The sequence below is a fragment of the Diorhabda carinulata genome, chromosome 5, assembly GCF_026250575.1.
Source record: "Diorhabda carinulata isolate Delta chromosome 5, icDioCari1.1, whole genome shotgun sequence".
NCBI classification, from domain to species: domain Eukaryota; kingdom Metazoa; phylum Arthropoda; class Insecta; order Coleoptera; family Chrysomelidae; genus Diorhabda; species Diorhabda carinulata.
The window spans coordinates 32316-56489 of record NC_079464.1 but is presented as its reverse complement, the minus strand read 5'-3'; the positions used below and the strand labels follow the sequence as shown (position 1 = coordinate 56489).

The 24174-nt window shown below is 29.8% G+C and overlaps 1 protein-coding gene across 3 annotated transcripts in view; it reads left to right on the top strand.

The window, feature by feature from the left end:
* Positions 1-3870: 3870 nt before the first annotated feature.
* Positions 3871-24174, top strand: part of LOC130894580 (EGFR adapter protein-like) — a 36568-nt gene continuing 16264 nt past the window's right edge. Inside the window, exon 1 of one of the 3 annotated variants that reach the window (XM_057801482.1) lies at positions 3871-4025. Coding sequence is in view for 1 of the 3 variants with exons in the window: in XM_057801481.1 (XP_057657464.1) it covers positions 15366-15527 (162 nt within the window). In the remaining 2 variants the exon portion in view is untranslated. Of the gene's footprint in view, positions 4026-15062; positions 15528-18486; positions 18666-24174 lie in introns of those variants that run through there. The other 2 variants (XM_057801481.1, XM_057801483.1) reach the window with 2 other exon arrangements.

The window sequence follows — 24174 nt, the reverse complement described above, 5'->3', positions numbered from 1 at the left end:
GTAGCCAGTTACTGAAATAAATTTGAAAATTTGGTGAAGGAGTCGGAAGATGAAGTCAGAATATTTTTTTTCGTTTTTTTACATATTATAGAATGGAAAACTGAATAATTCATTATTATAAATGAAAAATTAATGTCGTTTTGAAGTATTTACAACAGCTCAGTTTTCTAATCCAAACAAAAACGTAATTTATTTACCCATCATGGCCACTTCCGAAATTTCGCCAGCGGCCACTCTTGACAATACAAATATTATGTTTTTCCACCTTTTTCTGGATCTCTGTGTGTGAAAAGTGTGAAGACTAATTGTTGTAAAAGCCCCCACGTTTGTTGAAAGTCTCCATTATTGATGATGCACGCTACGATCATTAATAATATCAAAGCGAGGGGGTTATCCCTGTTTTTATATGACGATGATTTTTCTGTTTAAATTTCTTCCTGCCATTCCAACAACCAATATCGAGATGTGAAAATTTGTATTATTTCCTGCTCTTTTCTAAATTTTTAGCTTCCTAATAGAACTTTTGATGACATTGTGTTAAAAAAAATTAAAGTTTTGCTGATATCAGAGTGAAGAAAGGGATTTTTTGCAATGGATCTTAAAGTATAAAACCCAATTCATTACTTTCAAAAGGCACTTTTTATTGAATTGTGGAACGGATTTGAAAATGAGAAATTTTTTAGTAAATTTAACTCGGAAAAATTGAATTTTAAGAGAAATTATGATTAAAAGAAGTCAATTTTCGTTTATTTAAATATTGAAAATCTAAGTTTAGGCAATATCAAACTGAAAAAAGCGAATTCCTACATAATTTAAACTATTAAAAACTAATTCTCCATAAAAATGAATTTACACAGAAAATATTGACTTTCCTCTAAATTTGAAGCTAGAAAATCCATTTCCCAACACCATTTTTTGAGCTATCAACAATTTGATTTCAGAATTATTTTTTTAATATTTAATTTAATATTTAATTCAATATAATAATTTAATTCAATATTTAATTTATAAAATCCAATTTTCGACAAAATCAAACAAAAAAAAAAGCAAAGTTCCACTAAAATTTTATAAAATCCAATTTCTTCACAAACGAATACGATATTTCGATCGGATTTATTGTTTATTATTACAGCTTAATATTTTCAACTGAAGATCTTTTTTCTAAATATTAACATATCTGTCCTACTATAAATCCCCCATACTAATAACCCCAAATCTAACTTCTATTTAGTATTTTGAATTCATATTTTATCCAGAACTTAAATTACGTTTTCCGAACTCCCTCTTTTCGAAACTAAAAATTCAGAAAAACTCTCCTTCTCTGGGGAAAGATAAAACTCCGATTCTATGAGTACATCCCTTAATGAAAAAAGGGTTTAAAGGTTTTTCGCGAAAAGAGGCGAGGGCTCAAGTAAATTTCAAGGCATCTTTAACCACGTACGCGTTTCGTATTTCTCCGCAAACTAATAAATAAACTCAACAGCGTTGCCTAATCTAATTATATCAGTAGATTATATGATTTTGTCGAATTACTCGCATACCAGATACAATTAATTGGAAATATTGCGATTAATTTCGATCTAACAAACACGTTAAAGTTATAAGGAGGTTACAAGAAAGGGTGGGAAACCACATTTCAATTAAATTCTATTCATAAACTCGACGTGGTGTACCTATTCAATTATAAGTTGCGTTATATCATTTTACACCCGCGAATTCGGTAGTAGAGGACAACTTCGAGGCAATTTATACTACTATGAAAACAAGAGACAATTCTCTCGATAAATTTATGACGTTCCCTTCCATTTGCATCTATTATACGAGGGCGACTAACAAAAGCCTCCCTGGCAGTTTCTATGATATTAATGTTTCATTTGGTAACTTATAAATTGAAAAACAAACAGTAGAATTGTTAAAACGAGTAAAGAAAAAAACAAGAAGAGTTTAATTCGAAGGAGTGATTGAAAACAGTGGGGGAAGAACCAAAAAAAAAGAAACAAAACATAAAAAAAGATATAGCAACCTTAAACTTTCCAAAAAAAAATATTTTATAATAAATCTTTTTTTCTGAAACTTCTACTAAACTTTTTGTTCAACCTAGATCGTATTTTGCCACGAGGACGATCACATATTAGATTTTTGTCGATAAAACGAAACTGAATGCTTTAATTAGTTCCCTTTTTTATCGATTTTTATATAGTTTCCGTTTTTAATTTATTCCTCCACGTCTTTTTTTCCATACAAATAAAAGTATTCACTGAAATCGTTCACTACTGATGGATGTCAAACTTGAAACATATGTTGTATAGGTTATGTACTTTCTTCAAGCAACTACCGCCATCTATAGATCAGGTCAAGTACGACGACTACAACCATCATCATATATTTTTAAATATTCAAAACTTCAACTTAAAACATCTGGAATATACACGAAAAATTTAATTTCGAATATTCACAGTTAATAAAATGAGTATTAAATATCTTTATGAACGAATGTAAATACCGGGTTTCGGTACTCGAATTCGTTTTTGCTTCAACCTCGTTTTTATAAAGATTAAATACTATTTAAATAGGCCTGTTAATGGATATACAAATTTAACTTAATCTGACTAAACTATTTATTACATTAAAGTATCAATTTATTATAAGTTTATACACATTTTCAAATCATTAAAAACGTTAATTATACGTCATAGGTATTAAGCATATGAATTTAAATCTATTTACGTCACTATATAAACTAGGAACTTCACTTATTTTGATACGTCATCCATAGAAACCTGATCCATCTATTCTAGAACCATTCGTGGAACAAGTGATTCAATGTCTTCTGTCCGCTGTTCTTTGTAAGTTGCGGGTACCTTCAGTCAATATCTTCTTCTTTCTTACCATCTTGTAGGTTGTCGTCCTGGTGATCATTTTTCTTCAGGGATATTTGCATGTTAAAAGCTTTCGATATTTGTTCAAATTTAAACAGTAGTTTTTGTAAGTTATCTTCGTTATCTATGTGTATTTCTTTGGTTCCCATCCGGTATCTTCTTCAAGCTTGCTTTACCTCGTTTATAATCTCATTTGTCATGGTTTCCTCATCAACATTTCACCATGAGAAAGATTTTTTCAAAATAGGTGCTGCGTTTACACACAATCGATCAAAAATATTAGTTTTTGGTTGTGTTTACACGTGATAAATCAGATTTTTTTCATCGATATTTGATAATAGATGAAATATGGATCCATTACTTCACATCAGAATCGAAACGATCATTATCTAAGGGAATTACAGTCGGAAAATCACATCCAAAGATATAACAGTCCGTTGGGAAGGTTATGGCTACAGTATTTTGTCAAATCAAGAAAAAACGACCTCATATGTCGTAAAAATTGACACTGTTTCACCAAGACACCGATTCACAAAAGGAAAACAACGATAGTTAAATTGTAGGAATCTAATTAGTCTTTTATCTAACGTATTCAGATCTAGCTACTAGCTACTACTGTTTATTCGGTAATCTCAAAAAAATACTCGCCGGTAAAAAATTCAGTTTAAATGAAGAAGTAATTACTGGAATTGTCTATTGCCTATTTTGAAACAATTTTGTTTTTAGATTGAGATGATATTCGTGATGTAATTGCGTCCCAAATCATACATCCCCTTTTTCCATTTTCAGTTTGATTATTCTTTATCATTAGTATCGTTTTTTGGTCTTCTATTTGTTAACATGACTGACAGGTCTAAAGTATTGAAGTACTTCGTAATTTATCAATGGAATATCGATTCTATCGATTATATAATCGATTCAACTAAATGTGAGGTTATCGAAATATTTAAATTCCATAGAAATGATTTACATTTTTGGTACGATACGCCCTGCTGTGCCTCCTCCCCGGTATCAAAATTGTTGCAGAATGTTTTAAAGAAGAAGAAAAAACCCACGCGATGGCACGGGGACAGTTTAGTGCTTGGCCGGTCGCATTTGTTCAGTGAACTTGCCCAGCTGACTGGACTTAAGTAACCCGTTTAAAAGGTAAGTCATCGTTCATTGTCATTTTTTATACAGTATATATCTAGATATAGTTTTTATTAGATAAAATATTCAAAGGGGTTACTTCAATTATATTTACGAAATAAAAACTGATGGTTGCTGTGCAATCAACTGATTAATTTCAAGTCATGTTCTTCGTAAATTGTAAGTTGATATTATGGGATTAACTCCCGAAGCTATGTCTCTTTGGGAACGGCACGGAACATTTTAAAACGGAACGTTATATTCGGAATCGAATCCCCTCGTCAAAACAAAAAAGATCTCCTCTTAAATTCGTTCGGCACGCAGATAGAAATTTATGCATTCAACTCAAAATAAAAATAAACGTCAGAAACACCAAGTTTTCACCAATTTTAACGTACAGAAGGCAAATTATGACGAAATCAAACGGAAACAATTGAATTTTCACTGAATTTGAGGTTATAAAATCCAATTCCTCACTTAGAAATGCCAATTTTTGATCTTTTCGGGCTATTGGCACATTGAATTGACAATAAGTTTTTTTTTATCAATTTTAACTTCAAAAACGCCAATTTTTCACTAAATTCAACTTACAGAAGCCAAATTCTTTCGAAATCATTGGAAAAAAGTGAGTTGTCACTGAATTTGAAGTTATAAAATTCAATTCTTCACTTATAAACGCCAATTGTAGAATTATTGACGAATTGAATTCAGAATAATTTTTTTTAAAAATATTTAACTTATGGAAAACAAATTTTCACCAAATTCAACGTACAGAAACCAAATGATACCGAAATCAAAGAAAAAAAATGAATTTTTACTGAATTTGAGGTTATAAAATCCAAGTCTTCACTTAGAAATGCCAATTTTTTTGATCTATGAACGAATTGATTTGAAAATAAGCTTTTTTTGTAAAATTTGACTTGAAAAACGAATTCTTAATATAAATAACGATTGAAAAAAAACAATTTCTACCTATTTGAGCTCAAAATATCATAATTTTTGGCAATATTGAACTGAGAAATTTCAATTTAAACTTTTAAAAATCGTTTTTTCACTAAATTCAACGTGTAAAATCCAATTTCTGGCAAAATCATTGAATGAAATCTCTTCGTCAAAATAACGAAGATCTCCACATTCGTTCGGTACGCAGATAGAAATTCAACTCAAAATAAAATAAAAATAAGTGGTCGGTGTAGAAGAATGCGTTAGAAATGTTTTCAAAATGGAAAACGAAGCTCGAAAAAAATATTTTCGTTTTGTTTTATAGAATTTAATAATAGTTATTAAAATTAATATTAAATAAAATGAAGAATATGTGAAAATTGGATAATTATGAAAATTCGAAGTAAATGAAAGAGATTTGAATAGGGAAACAAAATGTGCGGTGCTGCCATCTAAGGAGCGTCGAAATAACGATAAGAATTGACTTTAGTATAAGTAAGGCTTGGAAAACGTGAAAAGACGTTTTAATTGTCAAAAATCAAAACCTTATTTCGGAAAATTCGAAGTGCGTTTACACGATACGCTAGAAAAACTATTTAGATTCAAATTTAATTGATAATATATTGGAAAAAGGAAATCTCAAAGTCAATAGACAATTAGTTGAATTTATTGAATATTTAAGGGTGAAAATACAGGAATGTATCAATGTTTAGAGTCATTTTCAAGGTCATTCGAAAGGCAACAAAGAAACCACAAGAATTGGTCAAATTTAGTCACGAAAAGAAATATTAGAAAGAATTTTTTGATAGACTATGGCTTATATACTTTAACATCAAAATTTGACATTAAATTTCAATATATTTCAAAGAAAGTGGGTTTTTAATTTATTTTTGACTCATTAATGATGAAAATTTTTTGTCATTACCCATACAAACATAAACTAGAGTCATTCGGATCGAGATTCATTTTGGAACGTTGAATAACTAATTTTGGGACATCAAAAACAATTTATCCAAACTGAAATGTCTTAAAACTCACCCCAAATTTCTCATGAAAACGATTGATTATATCTTATAGATGTATTTTTTCATAATTTACTTCATTTCCACGTAATGTCCCTTTCTCCACAGGATTTTCCACAAACATTCATGTTCAAAAAAAAGGAAATCATCTCTTTTTTTTTAGATTCTGTTCCTATATTAAGTGTGGAAATGAATTGGACAATCAAATCGATTATTCCTATATAAACTAGAGTCATTCGAATCGAAATTTATCTTGTAGGGGTAGTTTCTTATAATCTACTTCATCTTCAAGTAATGTTTTTTCAAAAAAACTTCAGTTGCATCAAAATTTGAACGTAATTTTATGTTTTAATCACAAGAAAAGAAAATATTCATTAATATGAAAATAACAGCTCTTCCAATAAGAAAATAACTTTTCTTTTTCATTTTGGAATCAAGCAGGTAATTGGTAAAAAAAGGAAGTTGCCCAAAACAAATTTCATTCACCATGAATCAACTAAACCACCTGTTTATACTTTCATTATTTTAGCATCGAAAATTTCTCTAAAAACTATTTTTTTTTCTTTATTACAAAACTCTGAATTGTCATTCAAGTTGAATTAGTCACTAATAGGTTAAAAACATCATTATAGAATTACGAATTTAATTATTTTATTGAATATCTTTCTCTGGCACTGTACTATATATAATCTACACCTAATAACACGAAAATCCATCGATGTAGATAGAGAGGTGGTTTGCGTGTTGTTCATAAGTCTCTCCTAGTAATTACTATTATAAATAATGGGGAAACGAAGAGGGTTACGCTATAATTTCTGCGGCGTAAATCACCCACCATGGTGGTTAATGGTAGCGTTCTTATAACCGCTACCGTTTAGTTAGATGGTAATCGAAACATGTCCACCATTGGCGTACAATCACGTTCATTTTTTAATTAAACCAAACCTCATCAATACCACAGAAAAAGTCCAAATTAATATCCAATTATTCCAAAAAAGAGTTGAGTTGATTTCAGCTATCAGTGCACTGATGATATTATTGATATTAATCAACTCTTTCTGTTAACTAAATCCACATCGTCTGCTTGTGATCCTCAACTAGGTGCAGTGCTCTGGAGTTCCACAACTTCTAAATAATGTTGAAAGAAATTTCGTCTTAATATTTGACACTCACCAGAAAATAACCATCCATCAAAGTGGAACTTAATTATAACAAAAAAAACATCTCTAACTCCATATTCTGTTACATCTCTACCACCTTGGAACGAAAAAAACCAAATAAAACAACAGAAAAAACGTCAAACCATAGAAAGGGTAGTTTGTTTTTAGACTGTGGATTTCTTCTTTTTTCTTCTTCTTAAAACATCGTTTGGTCGTTTAATTTTTATGTTTACGGGTTAATACGTTCATGGATATTGTTTGATAACCACAACCCAGCCTTGCAGAGGAGTAATTCCGATATCGGGGCTAATTCCAATGAACCTTACTCACTATTAAAAATTCCCTCGTCCCAAAATATACCCAACGAATCTTTTTTTCTTTCCAATTGAGAGGAAGTTTCTTACTGCTACATTTGATGATTATCCTTGCAAGAAGATTTTAGTTTTATGTTGGACCACATTCAACTATAAACCGTAATAACTTCGAGAAGTTTGCCCAACTCATTTCTCGTAAGTTTAATTCAATTTTTTAATAATTTGTTTGCTAATTGGACCTGAAAAACCTCTGGGACCCGTGGTCCCCATCAAATTGAAATTTATTTGCATGTAGTACATCCTAATATATATTTTTTAGTTTATAAATAGTATTAATGGTTTAAAATCAGTTAAATAATCGATTTATATATATATATATATATATATATATATATATTCCTTGTTCTTTCCAAGTCCTTCAGAAAAACGTATCATTGTTTTGCTTTAAAAAATCCTTTTTAATTGAGGACTTTTTAATACCCTACCTGCGTTTTTATTAAGCGTGGTTAAGGACGAAATAAAAAGGGATGATAGGCATAAAAACCCTAAAATACATCCATTAATTTTTAGTTAACAATGTTAGATTAGTATCTTCAGTAAAATGAAAAAGGGTTTATCTTTTATATGAGATTTTACGAGAAGAAAGAAAATCCGCGTTTATTCTTAATAAGTCTATAATTATATTAAACTGAAGAGGGATATCCAACTTCGGATAAATTTCCACATTAGCAACTCATTAAATGGGATTCACACTAGATAGTAAACTTTTCGCAAAAACCCTGATAGTGTGCAGAAACCACGTTATATTTTGAATAATAGACAAGTGACAGTTCATTAAAAATGCGTCAATAGTATATGACAGTTAACAATTTTATCTTATGAACTCAATGGCATAAAAATGACATGACAACCATGAATCCTGATTCGACTTTCATGCTCCAATTCCAAATATAAAAACAGGATGTAGGATTCAAAAAGTATATCGAAAATACTTTCGAATGATCATCATCTGCAACATTTCCTTTGAATCGGACTGAAATCTAATAGAAAACATTTTTTACGCAAATATCTGCGGTTTCTATTAAAAAATTTGTTTTTTAGATTTTGTCGAAAAACTGGGATATAAAAAAAATAAATTCTGGTAGGCCAAAAACAACAAGAATTATTAATATCTTAATATTTTGACAAGAGCTCTTGTCTGCCGATTGGAGATGGATTGGTGAAGATTCAGAAGGTCCGATTCATCGACTTCTTTCGATCGTGCCTACCTGATCCCAAACCGTTTAGAAAGATTGATTATCATGTATTTATAGAAACTGGAGATTTTTAACACCATTAAACTAATACTAATTATTTCTCAACGATGTTTAGTAAATTCAATACACTTTTTATAATTGATAAGCTTCATTGTTGGAAAAACTTTGACCACCGAACCTTTTTTGCAAATCTAGGTTAAGAACATAATTCCGAGAAGGCTAAATCTGACTAATAGGCTAGGAATTCAAGCTTTGATTCATTAATTTTTATCATTGCAATAACCGATGCTCGAGCTGGTGAAGCAACATTTTGTTCTTAACCAAAAGCGGCCATTTTGTTTGATCGTTGCTATAACATCGCATAATACTTGCCATCGATGGTTTTTCAAAATAGTCAATGAAAATAATCCCAAAAAAATCGATGTCATGACCTTATCTGCAGATAGAACGATCTTTGATTTATTTGAAGCCAGTTCTTCCTTCACAAATTGTTATTTTATTTCAGGTATAAATTGATTGACTCACAATTCATCCATGGTTATAAAACGACTTCATTTCTATTAATCACTCGATGGAAACATCTTCATGACGCTGTTTTTGTTCTACAGTTTGCTCATGTCTTCATTTTCAGTTAATATACGATGTATCCACACTTTTTGAAGTATCTACTAGACTGCTTTGTAAATTTATAGAGTCGTCACCTCATTTGATCGATTATTGCGATTCGGGTCTTACGCCCTCGTTTAAACTCTACAACCTAATATATTATTGTTGATAACGAAGAAGCAGTTTCATCCAGAGTTAAATCTAGTTCAGCTTTCTAATTGGTGCGGTTAAAACCTTTTAAATTTACTAAAAACATTCACTATTGGTGACTGCGTCTTCAAACACGTGCTGTAAAGATTACAAGCAACTTCCTACATCTTATAATAACTTTTGTATATTTGGACTGATTACATGAAGCTCAAATCCATTTAAAAACGTTGGATTACTTGTAAGAAATTTACGTCTTTAAAATACAACAAGACATGGTATTGATGAGAAAAGCTGAAGGATCATTATTCAACGTTAATTATGTCGTTTAATGTAAACAATTGAACCTTATATTTCTCTAAAATATCTTTCTCTTATATCAATGTCTTCACAAGCTTCTTTCAGTAACTTATAAAGTTATATTTATTCAGAAAGCAGTGGAAATGCAGTTTGTTGGAAAATTAGATGTCGTATTGAAATTCATCATTCTTTGTTTGAGTTTCCTTTTTCGTTTTATGCTAAGAGTCTTACCATTATTTGATAGAAGCTGTCTGCATTCGTCTATTTTTTTAAACTGACTTGTTATTAACATAAATACCGATTCGTAAATATAGAAAATACTTTATTTTTCGAATAGTTTGATTATCAGATAATGATGTCAAACTAATAAACAAATAAAACATTTTCTTTCCTTAATTTATCTCCATAATTTATACACTTCGTTCAGCGAGGTTCCATCTTTTTTACCTAGGTTTGTGTCCTCAAAATACTAGTTCTGATCTCATGAAAATGTCTTCTGCAGATGATTAGTTAACATTAAATCAAATCTAGTAAATATGGTGGAAGATCAAACCAATTCGAAGAGTTTTCCGTAAATTTTAGTTGAAGTGTGTTGTCCTGATGAAAAATCACTTTATTTTACTTAAAATATGTTCGCTAATAGTATCTTAACGAAGCTGGAAACGCCTGTACTTGTACTGGTCGACTAAAAATTTTTATGTAAAACATAGAATAATCTATTTTATAACTTTGTGTATGGAATAAGGTTCTAAAGACGCGTTTATAACAAGATTTGGAACTTGAAAAAAATAAAACAAAACTTGGAAAACGCAGTAAATTGATCAATTAACTTTTTTAACTGCACGCCTTGAGCACCTACCTCGAATTGAACAGACTGACACTAAACTTGGCTCTGCATTAATAAAATCAGGCATTTATGGACCATATAGAGGGTGATAAAATTTGTCTCATGGAGCCCTAACATTGTACTTGTCCGCTTTTCGAATGATAAGGAAAATATATGGCCTCAGCAGTCACTAAAAACCCTTATAGAGAAAATGGTCAGTTATACATATCTGATAGATAAAAAGAAAATTATACGAATTTCTACTGAAATTACATTAGATTGTGAATTATATAGAAAGTCAGATTGAGTAAATCTTATAGAAATAGAGAACGATATTCAAAATTTTAAAAATATTGACTTGGAAAGCGATAGAATTAATCACAATAAACGAACATAGGAACTTCAACAAGACTGAAGATTAAAGATATTGACATTACAGACAAAACCATGACCAAATGACAAAAAAAGGTTCAATAAGACTTAGTCGAAGTTCGAATTGTGAAAATAACTTCATAAATAGTATAAAATTGTTCAAGAAATGATGAAATTAGAGCTGGAGAAGCTGAAATTCGTGTAAGCTTCACGAAAAAAGTATTTAATGGCAAGATAGCTCCAACAAGACTTAGCCGAAGCTCGAATTGTGAAAATAACTTAATAAATAGTGAAGATTAGTTCAAGAAATGATTAAATTAGAACTAGAGAAGCTGGAATTCGTGTAAGCTTCACGAAAAAAGAATTTAACTTCAAGTCAGCTTCAACAAGACTTAGCCGAAGCTCGAATTGTGAAAATAACTTCATAAATCGTAAAAAATAGTTCAAGAAATGATTAAATTGGAGCTAGAGAAGCTGGAATTCGTGTAAGCTACACGATAAAAGATTTTAACATCAAGTCAGCTTCAACAAGACTTAACCGAAGCTCGAATTGTGAAAATAACTTCATAAATCGTAAAAAATAGTTCAAGAAATGATTAAATTGGAGCTAGAGAAGCTGGAATTCGTGTAAGCTACACGATAAAAGATTTTAACATCAAGTCAGCTTCAACAAGACTTAACCGAAGCTCGAATTGTGAAAATAACTTCATAAATCGTAAAAAATAGTTCAAGAAATGATTAAATTGGAGCTAGAGAAGCTGGAATTCGTGTAAGCTACACGATAAAAGATTTTAACATCAAGTCAGCTTCAACAAGACTTAACCGAAGCTCGAATTGTGAAAATAACTTCATAAATCGTAAAAAATAGTTCAAGAAATGATTAAATTGGAGCTAGAGAAGCTGGAATTCGTGTAAGCTACACGATAAAAGATTTTAACATCAAGTCAGCTTCAACAAGACTTAACCGAAGCTCGAATTGTGAAAATAACTTCATAAATCATGAAAAATAGTTCAAGAAATGATTAAATTAAAGCTAGAGAAGCTGAAATTCGTGTAAGCTTCACGAAAAAAGAATTTAACTTCAAGTTAGCTTCAACAAGACTTAGCCGAAGCTCGAATTGTGAAAATAACTTCATAAATCGTGAAAAATAGTTCAAGAAATGATTAAATTAGAGCCAGGGAAGCTGAAATTCGTGTAAGCTTCACGAAAAAAGAATTTAACTTCAAGTCAGCTTCAACAAGACTTAGCCGAAGCTCGAATTATGGAAATAACTTCATAAATCGTGAAAAATAGTTCAAAAAATGATTAAATTAGAGCTAGAGAAGCTGAAATTCGTGTAAGCTTCACGAAAAAAGAATTTAACATCAAGTCAGCTTCAACAAAACTTACCCGAAGCTCGAATTGTGAAAATAACTTCATAAATCGTGAAAAATAGTTCAAGAAATGATTAAATTAGAGCCAGAGAAGCTGAAATTCGTATAAGCTTCACGAAACAAGTATTTAACTGCTTCAACAAGACATAGCCGATGCTCGAATTGTAAAATTAACTTCACAAATCGGGAAAAATAGATGGAAATAGATGGAAAAATGATGGAATTAGAGCTAGAGAAGTTGACATTGCTCCTCAAATGACCACCGAGCAGCTAGGCTAAGGTTCGGACATGTAAACTGGAATGTTCAAAATTGGATTAATGTACTTTCTACAGTCCAGATTTTGTACATAAAACAAATGGTGAGAGTTATTTTCCTTGCAACATAAGACCTTGAACAAATTTTTTGGGGTGGAATATCTTTGAGATCTAAACAGAATTGGTGTCTTCCCGGTACATGGAATCTGGTCTTCAAGTTTCTCTAATCAACCAAACGTTGACGATTACTAAGCTTTGCCTATACCTCCGTACGCACCAATAAATTCTTCGAAAACAAAGTCAGGCTCTTCCTGCAACTGATTCATTTCTTTTTGTATCTCGTAATCTTCTTCAACCAGCGCTAATCGATTTTGGTGGACTACTGGTTTGGAGATCATTCTTATACGATAGACGACATCATTGATTCTTGTCCTTTTTAATTATGCATCTTTGCGAGATTTTTGTTATTTTGGACCAACGTTTATAGAAGCAAGCATATAGCAACTAAACTTCAACTACTGCAATAGGTGGCTTTTCAATAATTATATTTTTAATTACCAAAATCGGTTTTTCTATTCTCTATCTTTTCCATGAAAAGTATTTCTTCAACACAAAACGTACAAGAATTTGTAGCTGCTGAAAATTAATTGAATTTTTTCTGCAAAGAAACTTATAATTATTATACAGGATATAAAAAGGAGATTAATTTAACCATGTATCCTTTGCATTATAAAATGAAAATTGAGAAGGTTTAGAATGGTTTTTTTTCTAATTTCGAAGACATCTATATAATAATTCCAGGTATAAATAATGAAACTTTTCTTTTGTCGCTTTCCCCAGTCATTATCATTAAGAAAATTACCAGTGAGACCCACAATCACAATACTGTCGGTGTTTAGTCAAAAACCCGAGAAATATAAAGGCGGAGACATTTCGTCCAGTGTAGTAGCAAAAAATTTTTATCCTTATCCATATAACACGTCGGTTCTCGAATGATATACGAATGGAGTTTGGAACTTGGAAATGCATGGTAAAATCATCAGAAAATGTAGAAATTTACAACTACTTAGGATTTCAACAGATAAATCACCATACAAGTCACACAACTTAGTCCAAAGAATCTTCAAATATATGTTTGAGTAGCGGATCTTACCAGTGACCGAAAGCTACATGATAAATCGAATTTCGGAAAGAAAAAATTGGATACCCACGCCCATGAAAGAAAAAATAGATCTCCAAGCACAATATGTCTCCTTTTTACGAGAATAATGTTCCAAAAAAGAAACGTTCTATCATTGGGTAATTTGGCGGTTTTTTTTCGCGTGTATAAAAGACAAAAGGAAATTCGTCAAGCATTTTCACCGTACGAAATGAGACGTGCATATCAGAAAACAAAAGTGCTGCCTCGAAAATGGGCGCAATTACTTTCTTTCCTATCTTGGAAATTAAACATTTCGTTGTTAATTTTTCTTTTTGTCTTTCTGTAATTACCAGGTAACTACCAAACGAAATATTTGGTTAGGTTATTCTAAAATATTATATATTTTCGAAACCTTAAAAACAATTAATATCTATTGGTTATATTAAAATTTTTTCATAAATAAAAAAGTTCCAGCTTACGATCGTATAACCTCCCATTTTATTAAAAATTTAGCATTTCAATATTTTAATTCGTTTATCATGGAAATTTTGAAAATTAACAAACGTCCTTGTTAGATTTAAAAAGTTCCCCCTTAACTAAACATAATTTTTCTTAAAACCGAAGAAACAAGTAGCGGTCTCGTCATTAATAGAAGACATCTTAACACCTGCTTCAATGAAAAGACTTTTTGTCATAAAACTGACAGTATTCAAAAAAATACACAGGCGCAAAACATTTTATTTAATTTCGGTGGAGGTGCTTAAAATATCTCAGTCTAATGTCGTTCTATATTATTTTAAACGTATAAATTGACGTTATAATGTGATGAAACTTGTAACCTTGCCCAAAATATATATTGTGAAAGTACGTGCATTGAAGACGGCGAACCGAAGACGTAGAGGGAAGAAGTATAAGTTCGGTCGACTTCGGTGTTTTTTCAAGCAGCATTCCTTTAGCAAATGAAGAATACAGGACCGCAATAGTATATTTTTAAACATTAATTAAGAATTGCGTAATTTTTAACATATAACAAAAGTCGAAGAGATTGAATCACCTTGTTGTAAACTAATTAATTAAATGTATCTCATATTTTCAATATATTACTTAATTACACGTTATAGACATAAAAATTTCAAACATATATAGTAATAAAAGTAAATTCTCAACTTGACACTAAGTTTCATATTTATAATTATTTTCTTCTCGATAATCTACTAGAAAAATCGTTTTAGTTCAAAAAATTGTTTTGCAAATTGGGCAGGTGCTATCCTGTGTTTCAAGTACCTGACCCGCACTACATGGCTGGCAAAGCAAGAGGAAGGCCTCGTCATTTCACATCCACTCACTTCAGTTCTTTGAGATCGGGCTAAAGGATAACAATTTATAGATTTTTTTTTCTATTTTTAAAAAGCATTAGCACAGATGGTAACGAAAATAGTGACTTAGCGCAAATGTGTTATTAAGGTTATATTAATATCTGGTGTCGAAAATAATTATAAAAATGTGAAATACGAAAAAAATATGAGATTAGTAATAATAAGACGAAAAAAGTGTTCCACGTCTTCATTTATTCATATACAGTGATGTGATTATAGATTGAATGTGTGTAGGAGGGAGATTTTTCGGTTTTTTGGCGTGTATTGATGATGGGGAGACTCAGTAAAAGTACACCATCTATTAGAGTGAATTATAGAAAACTGGTAGATGAATATAGCAGCAGTTGTGATAGTTTGAAGATAATGCCTGCCTTGCCTGATTTCTTTACGTATTCATGTAGACATTGTGGACAAAGACAAACTTTACAGGTAGATTTTTTATTAAATTATAAATTACACCGCTCAATTAATATGACATAATATTGTACTCAATTTCTTTGCAATATCGTATTTAAATCACTATTTAAAAAAAATTACTATTTGTATGTTTGCTATATTGGAGGGACAGTAATAAAGTCCAATGTATAGTTCATTTATATAAAAAGGATGTGAAAATAATTATATTTCAAGTATAAACGTCATTAGAAGATGCTGCCATCTATGTTTGATGCCGGAAATTTATCAGCTAATGTGATACTGAGTTCATTGTACGCTTCGAACGAATATTTTATTATGTACATTTTAAACATTTTAATTTCTTTTCTCTTCGGTAGCTTGAACATTATATTAATATTACCTTTTCATTATATTTAATCAAATACTTCTACCGGAAATTATAAGTCATTTAAAGAATCCCAATAACTGTTTTTAGCTTACTCGGAATAAAAACACAAAGATTTATATTTACACTACTTCCGGTTCTGTATTTAAAATCAGCTGAATGGCTGTTACTTCCCCACTTTTTATTTGTATAATTAAAATAACTACAGCTCGTTAAACTAATTAGTGTACCTATTTGTACTTTCATTCAAAGAAACTCTTCCTAAGTACACGAAGAATTGAAAAATGTATTTATTTTTAAGAACGCTTTAATTTTATTTGTTCGGTCACTCTCGAGACTTTTCTACTTCCCCGGTCGAGTTTTGTGTTTCTACTCTACTCGACTTATGAAGTGGTCAACACGCGAACCTTCAAAAACACTCCATTTTCCTGTTTATTTTTTCATTCAATATTCATTCGATACATTAATCGATTAAATATATCGGGTTTTCATAGAAAAACAAATAGCGTAGAGAAGAACTAGACATTGATTGTGTTATAATTGTATAATAATATATACCACATAAAATGATATAAAAGAATGCTTAATGGAAAGCGATACAAAAAACGTCGTAGTAGTAGCATTATGAATCATCTTTTCAATATAAACGAACTACTCACTCGAAATAACCTCGCAATAAATAGAAAAGCTGTCAACATAATTAGGTCCGAAATTTATGATTTCCACTATATATGTTCCACTATATACAAATAACTATTTCAGTACCAGAATATTTATCGCATTTTCCGGTGTTGCAGCCCCTTTTAAAAATGAAATTACAAAAAAACAACATATGTAGTAGGCGGTTTCCTATTACATGTACAATTCGTTAGATCACGTGTGTGTGATATTTTAGGGTGTTGATATTAAATTTAACAAGAATTTCGTGGGATTAGTTTAATTGAGGGTGTGTAGAGGGAGATTAGATTCGTTAATGGAAATCTATTTATACGGTGAGAGAAATATTGCTGTAAATTTAGTTTTTTTATCAGTTTATGAAAATATCACAATGTAATATATCGATAGAAGTTATAATCGCTTCAAAGACTTTTTAAAAACTTATTCTAGTCAACAATGGTATAATGAAGTGACAATACAAAGGTTTTTGAAAGACTCCTGTCTATCCAACAATGACAACAAGAGGTATACGTTATAATATACGTGATTCCAAAATTCGAAACGAATGAGCATCGCGCGGTCGAGTGGCTTTGCTTTTCTTCTCGAGTGTTCGATTCTATGGAACCAAACAAAGAGGTTATGTAAAGAATAACAGTCCATTGTCCAAATACTACAAAAGAAAAGCTGCAGTTTGACATAGGTAGAAATCAGTGGCGGGTATTTCAATGTTATTTACTACTTCAAATAGTATTTTCTATTCGTTTTTTAATGTTCCGCTTATGGTTTAACATAATGATAGATTTTTATTGACAAGACTGCAGTTTATTATATTTTCGGTCTATAGAATCTTTGAAGGTAATTTATACGTCGTTAGAATGAATACCAAGAAATGGAAAAGAGAAAAGACTGAAATATACATCATTAACGTTCTAGATATTTTATTTTGATTCTAAAAACGATTCTATACAAATTATTTCGTTTGAGATTGTTGAAAATATGAAAAATATTGTTTTTCGACTAATAAATATTCAGTAGTGGGACTTTAGTTTAAATATTTTTATAGATTTTATTTATTTATAATCTAGAAAGTGTTTTTCTGGAATTTTGGAAAAACGGTAGAAGTTTGAGAAAAAAACTTCAAATCAAAGTTGTAGATCTTTTAATTCTATACAAAAATGGTCCTCTGCAGTTTTTTGTTATTAATCATATTTACAAAGTTAGAATGACTAGAAATTTTAAAAAACGTATGTACAATTTAAAAAAAAAAATCCGAGATTAAAATTTGTGATTTTTTCAATATATTCGATTTGTTTTTTTTTTGAAAAATCACAATTTTTCATTGATTTATGATTTCTAAAAGCTATGATCCCACTCTAATTTTGTAAATATCAATAATAGCGAAACATTTTTGTGTAAAATTCTAATATCTACAAGTTTTCAATATTTTCTTTCTGATTTTCAGCGTTTTTCCATAATTCGTAAAAAACGGTCATATTCAGAATTCGCATCTGAATACCTTGGATCATCAATTATCAATTATATTACGAAATTAATTAGTAAAATAAATAGTAAATTATTCGAAAAAGTATTAAAATGTAAAAATTTTCAGTATGCATTGTAAATAATAAAAAATATACGATCACAAATTATTCCACGCCACTGGATTTGTAATTAAACCAATAATTATTGAGATGCCGAGTTTATTATCTCTTGACCAGCGTTGCCAGATAACCGGTTGATCAACTCAATTTTTTTATACAAAAAAACAACTAGAACAAAATATCTTTTACTAATCGATGGTGCTTAGAAATATCCAATTTCGTTTTATACTTATAACTAATTAATTCTAATCAAAAAATGCTAAAATATACGATCTTTCAAGTAAAAATTCTTTGTATCGAACGAAATTATTCAGTACCGGCAACATTGCGTTTGACGTAAGCCGTAACATCTGCCTATTCGACTTCTTGACTACTCAACAATAAATGGCGGAGAATTGTACACTGGAATGTATCTGAAACGAATGACATTTTGTATGTATGTACGTTCGATTAGTAACTGTAGTGTAATAGTGCAACGAAGTCGAACATATGCTGCGAAATTAAACGGTATCTCGAAAGCTTTTCAATGTAAGTTTCTATCATAGATTCCTTGTTCAAGTTTGATTAAAATAAACTCTTTATCAGTGGCGGCGTTAACAATAAATATCGAAATTCTTATGCATAATATATAACCTAACCTTTACTCGCTTATTCCCTATAACATCGAATGATTTATAGTTTTTAATTACAATCTTAAATTAATATTTCAAAAAGCTTTTCTGCTTTTTAGCTTATATTAAAATTTTTCCCACATTATTCTCTAATACTTTACCTGAAGTACCCTGTCAAGTTTAATCTATAACGTTCTATATTTCTTCTCGACATAGACGCGTTCGTTTATCTGTAGTATTGTATACAGGGTCGAAGATTGGGAAAAATCTTTATTAGATATATAATTTTTTCAATAATGTACTAAATTTACGTTTTCTAATACCTCATTAAAACCACAGTAATTACATCTCAAGATATATAGTGTCTCCCTCGTATTTTGTCTACCCAAAAATTCTATATACGACTTTATGAAAATATTTTAGTATAACTGCGAACTGAATGGAAAAACAGTTTGTTCAATATTCAATTTCCAGAATCAGTGAATCATTTGATAGTATAGATAAACAACATTACACAAAAAATTAATCCTTTGGAATTCATATTACGGGACGTTGAAAATCCACGTAGCTCGGACAATAGAAGGGGGATAAGCTCAAATACTACGTGGCGGGCGGAAGGAACTGATAGCAAAGCCACGTGGTTTTTTTTTTCATTTAAAGAGGCACACAAATGCTTGTGATATTTGCCCCGCACATTTAACCTCAAAAAATCTTCGAGGTATTCTTGCAAAACTGAAAAGGAAATATACGTATTATATCAAAGCCGTCCCTGTTCTATATATGCATGTATATACATAACCAAAACATGGTAGACTAATATTTCAGAAATTAAATTCACGTTCAAATGATTTTCAATTAAATTTCCATTTTGATTTTGTTTGCGTACCTTTCTATAAACACCACATTAATTTCATGTTAATTGCAACGGTAACAAACAATATTTGTTTCCGTAATTGCTTGGATAAAAAAAAATTGTTAATACTCCATTAGTACCGGGTTTACACGGAAAACTGTTAGAAATATCATCAGTATAAAAAGTTTTTTTTTCGAATGAAATATCATCTAGAAATGATCACAATGATGACAATTATCAGTATATATATATATATATATATATATATATATATATATATATATATATATATATATTTATATATATATATATATATATATATATATATATATATATATATATATTTAATAAACCATAGATATAATCGAGAGTTAATAACCTTTCATAATAACGTCAGTCATTATAAAATTGACAGAAAAAGAAGAAGTGAGATAATAAGTTTATGTTTCATGAAATCGTGAATTATGCATTTGATTATGTGATTATATCTAGCTCAATTTGTGCATGAGCCAACGAAGGTTTCTGAGTTATGCATTCCGACAATTATTAGTAACTTCTTTTTGATAATTAACTAAATTCTATCGTCTATCGACATTCCTAACTGTGTTCAAAACCACTACAGACGTACATCTTAATTAATAATGATAAAAAGTGTATAAAAAGAAAGAATTAGATGCTACAAGACGTTTCTATTAAGTAACCCACGAATAGAGAGCTCTAAACCTTCCCATTTAGTAACCGTATCCGAATGGAACACGCGTTCCTTCGGGAATTTTCCTGTGACACGTAAAACGTGGCACGGGTTTCGTAGATTGCGTATCGCTGCGAACGAAACTTCAAAAACCGCACGAAAAGACAAGTCGTTAAGTGGATGTTCAGTTTTTTTTTAATTCTTCTGGGAAGATGAGGAGATCGGTCGGAAAAGGGAATAAACCAGTTTTTCTTGTGGAACTGGAATTGCGTGAGTGGTTAAATTGATGGAAAAATTGCTTGTATAAAACGCAAACCCGAGTTTCATTTTATCGTTAAATCGTATAATTTGATTCCGAGGAATGTTTTAGCTGAATATATAAATAATTTCCAAAGTTCGCTTTGTTTATTGAATACGAAAAGATCTAATAACATAGTGGTAAACAATATTCCGTGGGAATCATAGAATACTGAAGTCCATAACCTTTGGACGCTTCGGATCGATCAGAACGTTCACGATTATCGGTTTTTGTACGACTACATTCAAATTCATCCAGCATCCGATTAACTCTTTTGAAACCATTACTGAGTTTGTACAGTATTTTTTACAACGATAATTTAACACACAAAATTGTTTTCAAAGCAGCTTCACTTAATAGCTGTCACTTTGTTCTAAATAATCGAAATGTCATGAAATTTGACATAAAGTTTAAAACCAAAAGTTAAAGCTATATATATATATATATATATATATATATATATATATATATATATATATATATATATATATATAGCTTTAACTTTTGTATATATATACATATATATAAAAGTTATAGAATTATAAATATGCAGAATATTAAAACACAAAAATAATGATTTATTTCCTGCACTATATTTTTCATTAAAAAATATGACACACAGTTTCTCCATTACGTAAAATCAATGGAACCTTTCAGAAGTAAATAAACTTCATCTCAAGGGAAATAAGATATAATCAATGTTATCTGAATTACGAGAGATGATAGATACTGTCAAATAAACTACAAATTAAATTTTAGAATAATAGCGTATATATTAATTTTAACAGTAAACACCAACTGTGATTCGTAAAATATTGATCGATCCCCGTATTTTAAATATAAACACCAGATGATGCAACATCTTGTAATCGAGTGGAGAATGATTGACGTGTGATTAAGGGTTCGAGCATTGACTGCCGGTGATGGCAAAAAATAATAGAAATGAGAATTAGGTATATAGAGATAATGGATACTACTTGTAACCATTAGTTAGGAGCTCGGGATACATGTCTATTGCATTGACGTTCATCAAGTCGAATGCCATTTTAACTTCTAGATTTAGCGAAAATCCGGTTTCAAATTGATTTTGTAAGCTGTATACGGGGCGATAAACAACTTTAGACATCCTCAAAATTGAAATAAAAGACAATCAAATACATTTGAATTATAGACTTTTCCTCGAAAAAATGAAAAATTGAGAATTAAATGATTCATGATATAAATATCAATTTTTTTAACTCAACTGACGAATAAAAAACTTGTGAAATTTTAAGGTTATGACATCCCTAATTAACCCCTTAAAATGGTTCAATCGCCCTTAATAACTCATACAGTTTACCAAATTTAGTATTTTCAACTTAAAAGTACTGAAAATAATAAAAATTCTTCGAAATTTAGTGCAAATTGGTCAAAAAAATCAATAAGTCCAACCCTGTTTTTTATATTTTTATTTTTTGTTAATGTATTTATATATTTAATAGATCAACATAATTTCTAGTTATAGTAAGCCTCATTATATATTTATAAAATACTTTTTCTTCTCTATAACTTTCAAAATAAATATGTTCAGAATATCGAATGCGAAAACAAGATTGAATAAAGTTTTTCCTTGTTAAAACTTTTCCACGCTCGTTCTCCCGAACGATATTGAACATTCATGATATTTTCTTGACATCATTTCATATCCCCGGCATCTTTGAGCAACAATCAAACACAGTTTCATTATTTTATTTTTTTATTTAAAAAAATCATTTTAGTAATGGCGTCTTTTAACGTGATCGTAATTAAAAGCCCCCTCGAGACTGAACTTCCGGTATCTGACGGAAATTTATAAGTAAACTACCGAGATTTTTTTTTATTATCAACAAACATTATTTCCACAACAGTAATCCCGCGCAGCACGTTACCATCTTCTGTGTGGATATTTTCTTAAAGTTTGTGAGAACATGATGTAGGTATTTTATTATGTAAATTGCTTGTGTTGGGAATCACAGTAAAGATAACGCTCCAACTATAACTTGAATGTATAAATAAACTATCAAAACACGTTTTTTAATCAACGAATAACACTATAAACTCATTATTATTTATATAAACTAAATCCATTACCATACATTCGAAAATTGACATAAAAAGAGAAACATCAATCAAAGTAGTGAGATAGATAGAGATAGAAAAAAAGCGTATCAGATACGCCAACTTCCTCTAACTAGAATTCCCTAAAATATTTTTATCGACTTAAAAATATTTATATATTAATAATTATTATACTTGTGATATACCAGATCGGAATTGGAATAAATAATTTAATATAATGATTATAATTCCCTTTTATCTATGAGGACGCCTCTGTTTTTTGTAGACAATCATTTTTACTAGTCATAAATCAACTACGTTTTATGCTGGATATTTCCATAAAACGTGTTATAATTATAAAAACTGAAGTAACAATTCGCAGTCTTGTTTTATTCATACATACATTAAACAAATATCTAGAATAACATTAATTATGCATATAAAATGGAAGCACTAAAATTAGTCATATTACAATTTTATTGTATACATCTAGTGAATTTAGAACAGTACTTCATTAAATATTTAATGAAATTAAACAATTGAAATCAGAATTAAATGCTTTTTTTACAAAAAAAACTGTTATAATACAAATGTCAAAACTTGATATAAAGTATTTATTTGTAACGTTAAAGTTTTGCTTGTGATATGTAGATGGCGCCACAACTGCCGAATTAAATCATTAATATCAATCAAAAAGTAAATTATTACTTCCAGAAATTATGTACAAACTATTGAAAATTGGTGCTTCTATTCAGTAAAATTTCTAGAAATTATTTAATTCCGTTAGATTAGTTCGTATTTTATTTATATAACTACATAAAATGTTTAAATAATGTAGTAGTCAGTACTGACATATAGTGGATTAATAATCGTTCATAATTAAACTTTATTAGTTTATCTCTCATCAGGCAAAAAAGTTTCTTGCATTACCAAATTTAAATAGAAAGTAAAGGTAATACGTTCATAATAGTCAAAATATACAAAAATCAACACTTTCAACAGAATTATTTTACTAAAAAATCATTTAATACTTCTAATATATGATTATGTAAAAATTGGATTGTGTATTTTTTAAATAAACGACAATATGGAGGTGCGTTTATTTTATAGATTTCCACAATCACTATTTAATTAAATTATTATCCAGAATCCTACTAATTTTAGAAATATATCGTGAATATTCGAAATATTCAGAATATAAGAAATGAGGAGTATGCGAATCCCATGCATATTTGCCCTGTAAAGGATTCGATATCTGGCATTCCGATCTGCTATATCGTCCTGCAATATAATGATCGAAATATATTTCCATGTCTAACATTCCGATATGAAATTATTTTGAGATTATGTTTATATAGTATACGTCTGAATTTGTGAATACATAATTTCCAATTTAAAATGAACTCAGCCAGGTAAAACGTTTTGATTTTTTTTACACTTGTATTGTAATACCGAATCAATTATAATCGATTGTAGAATAATTATTTTATCTGACGTGTGCTTTGTCA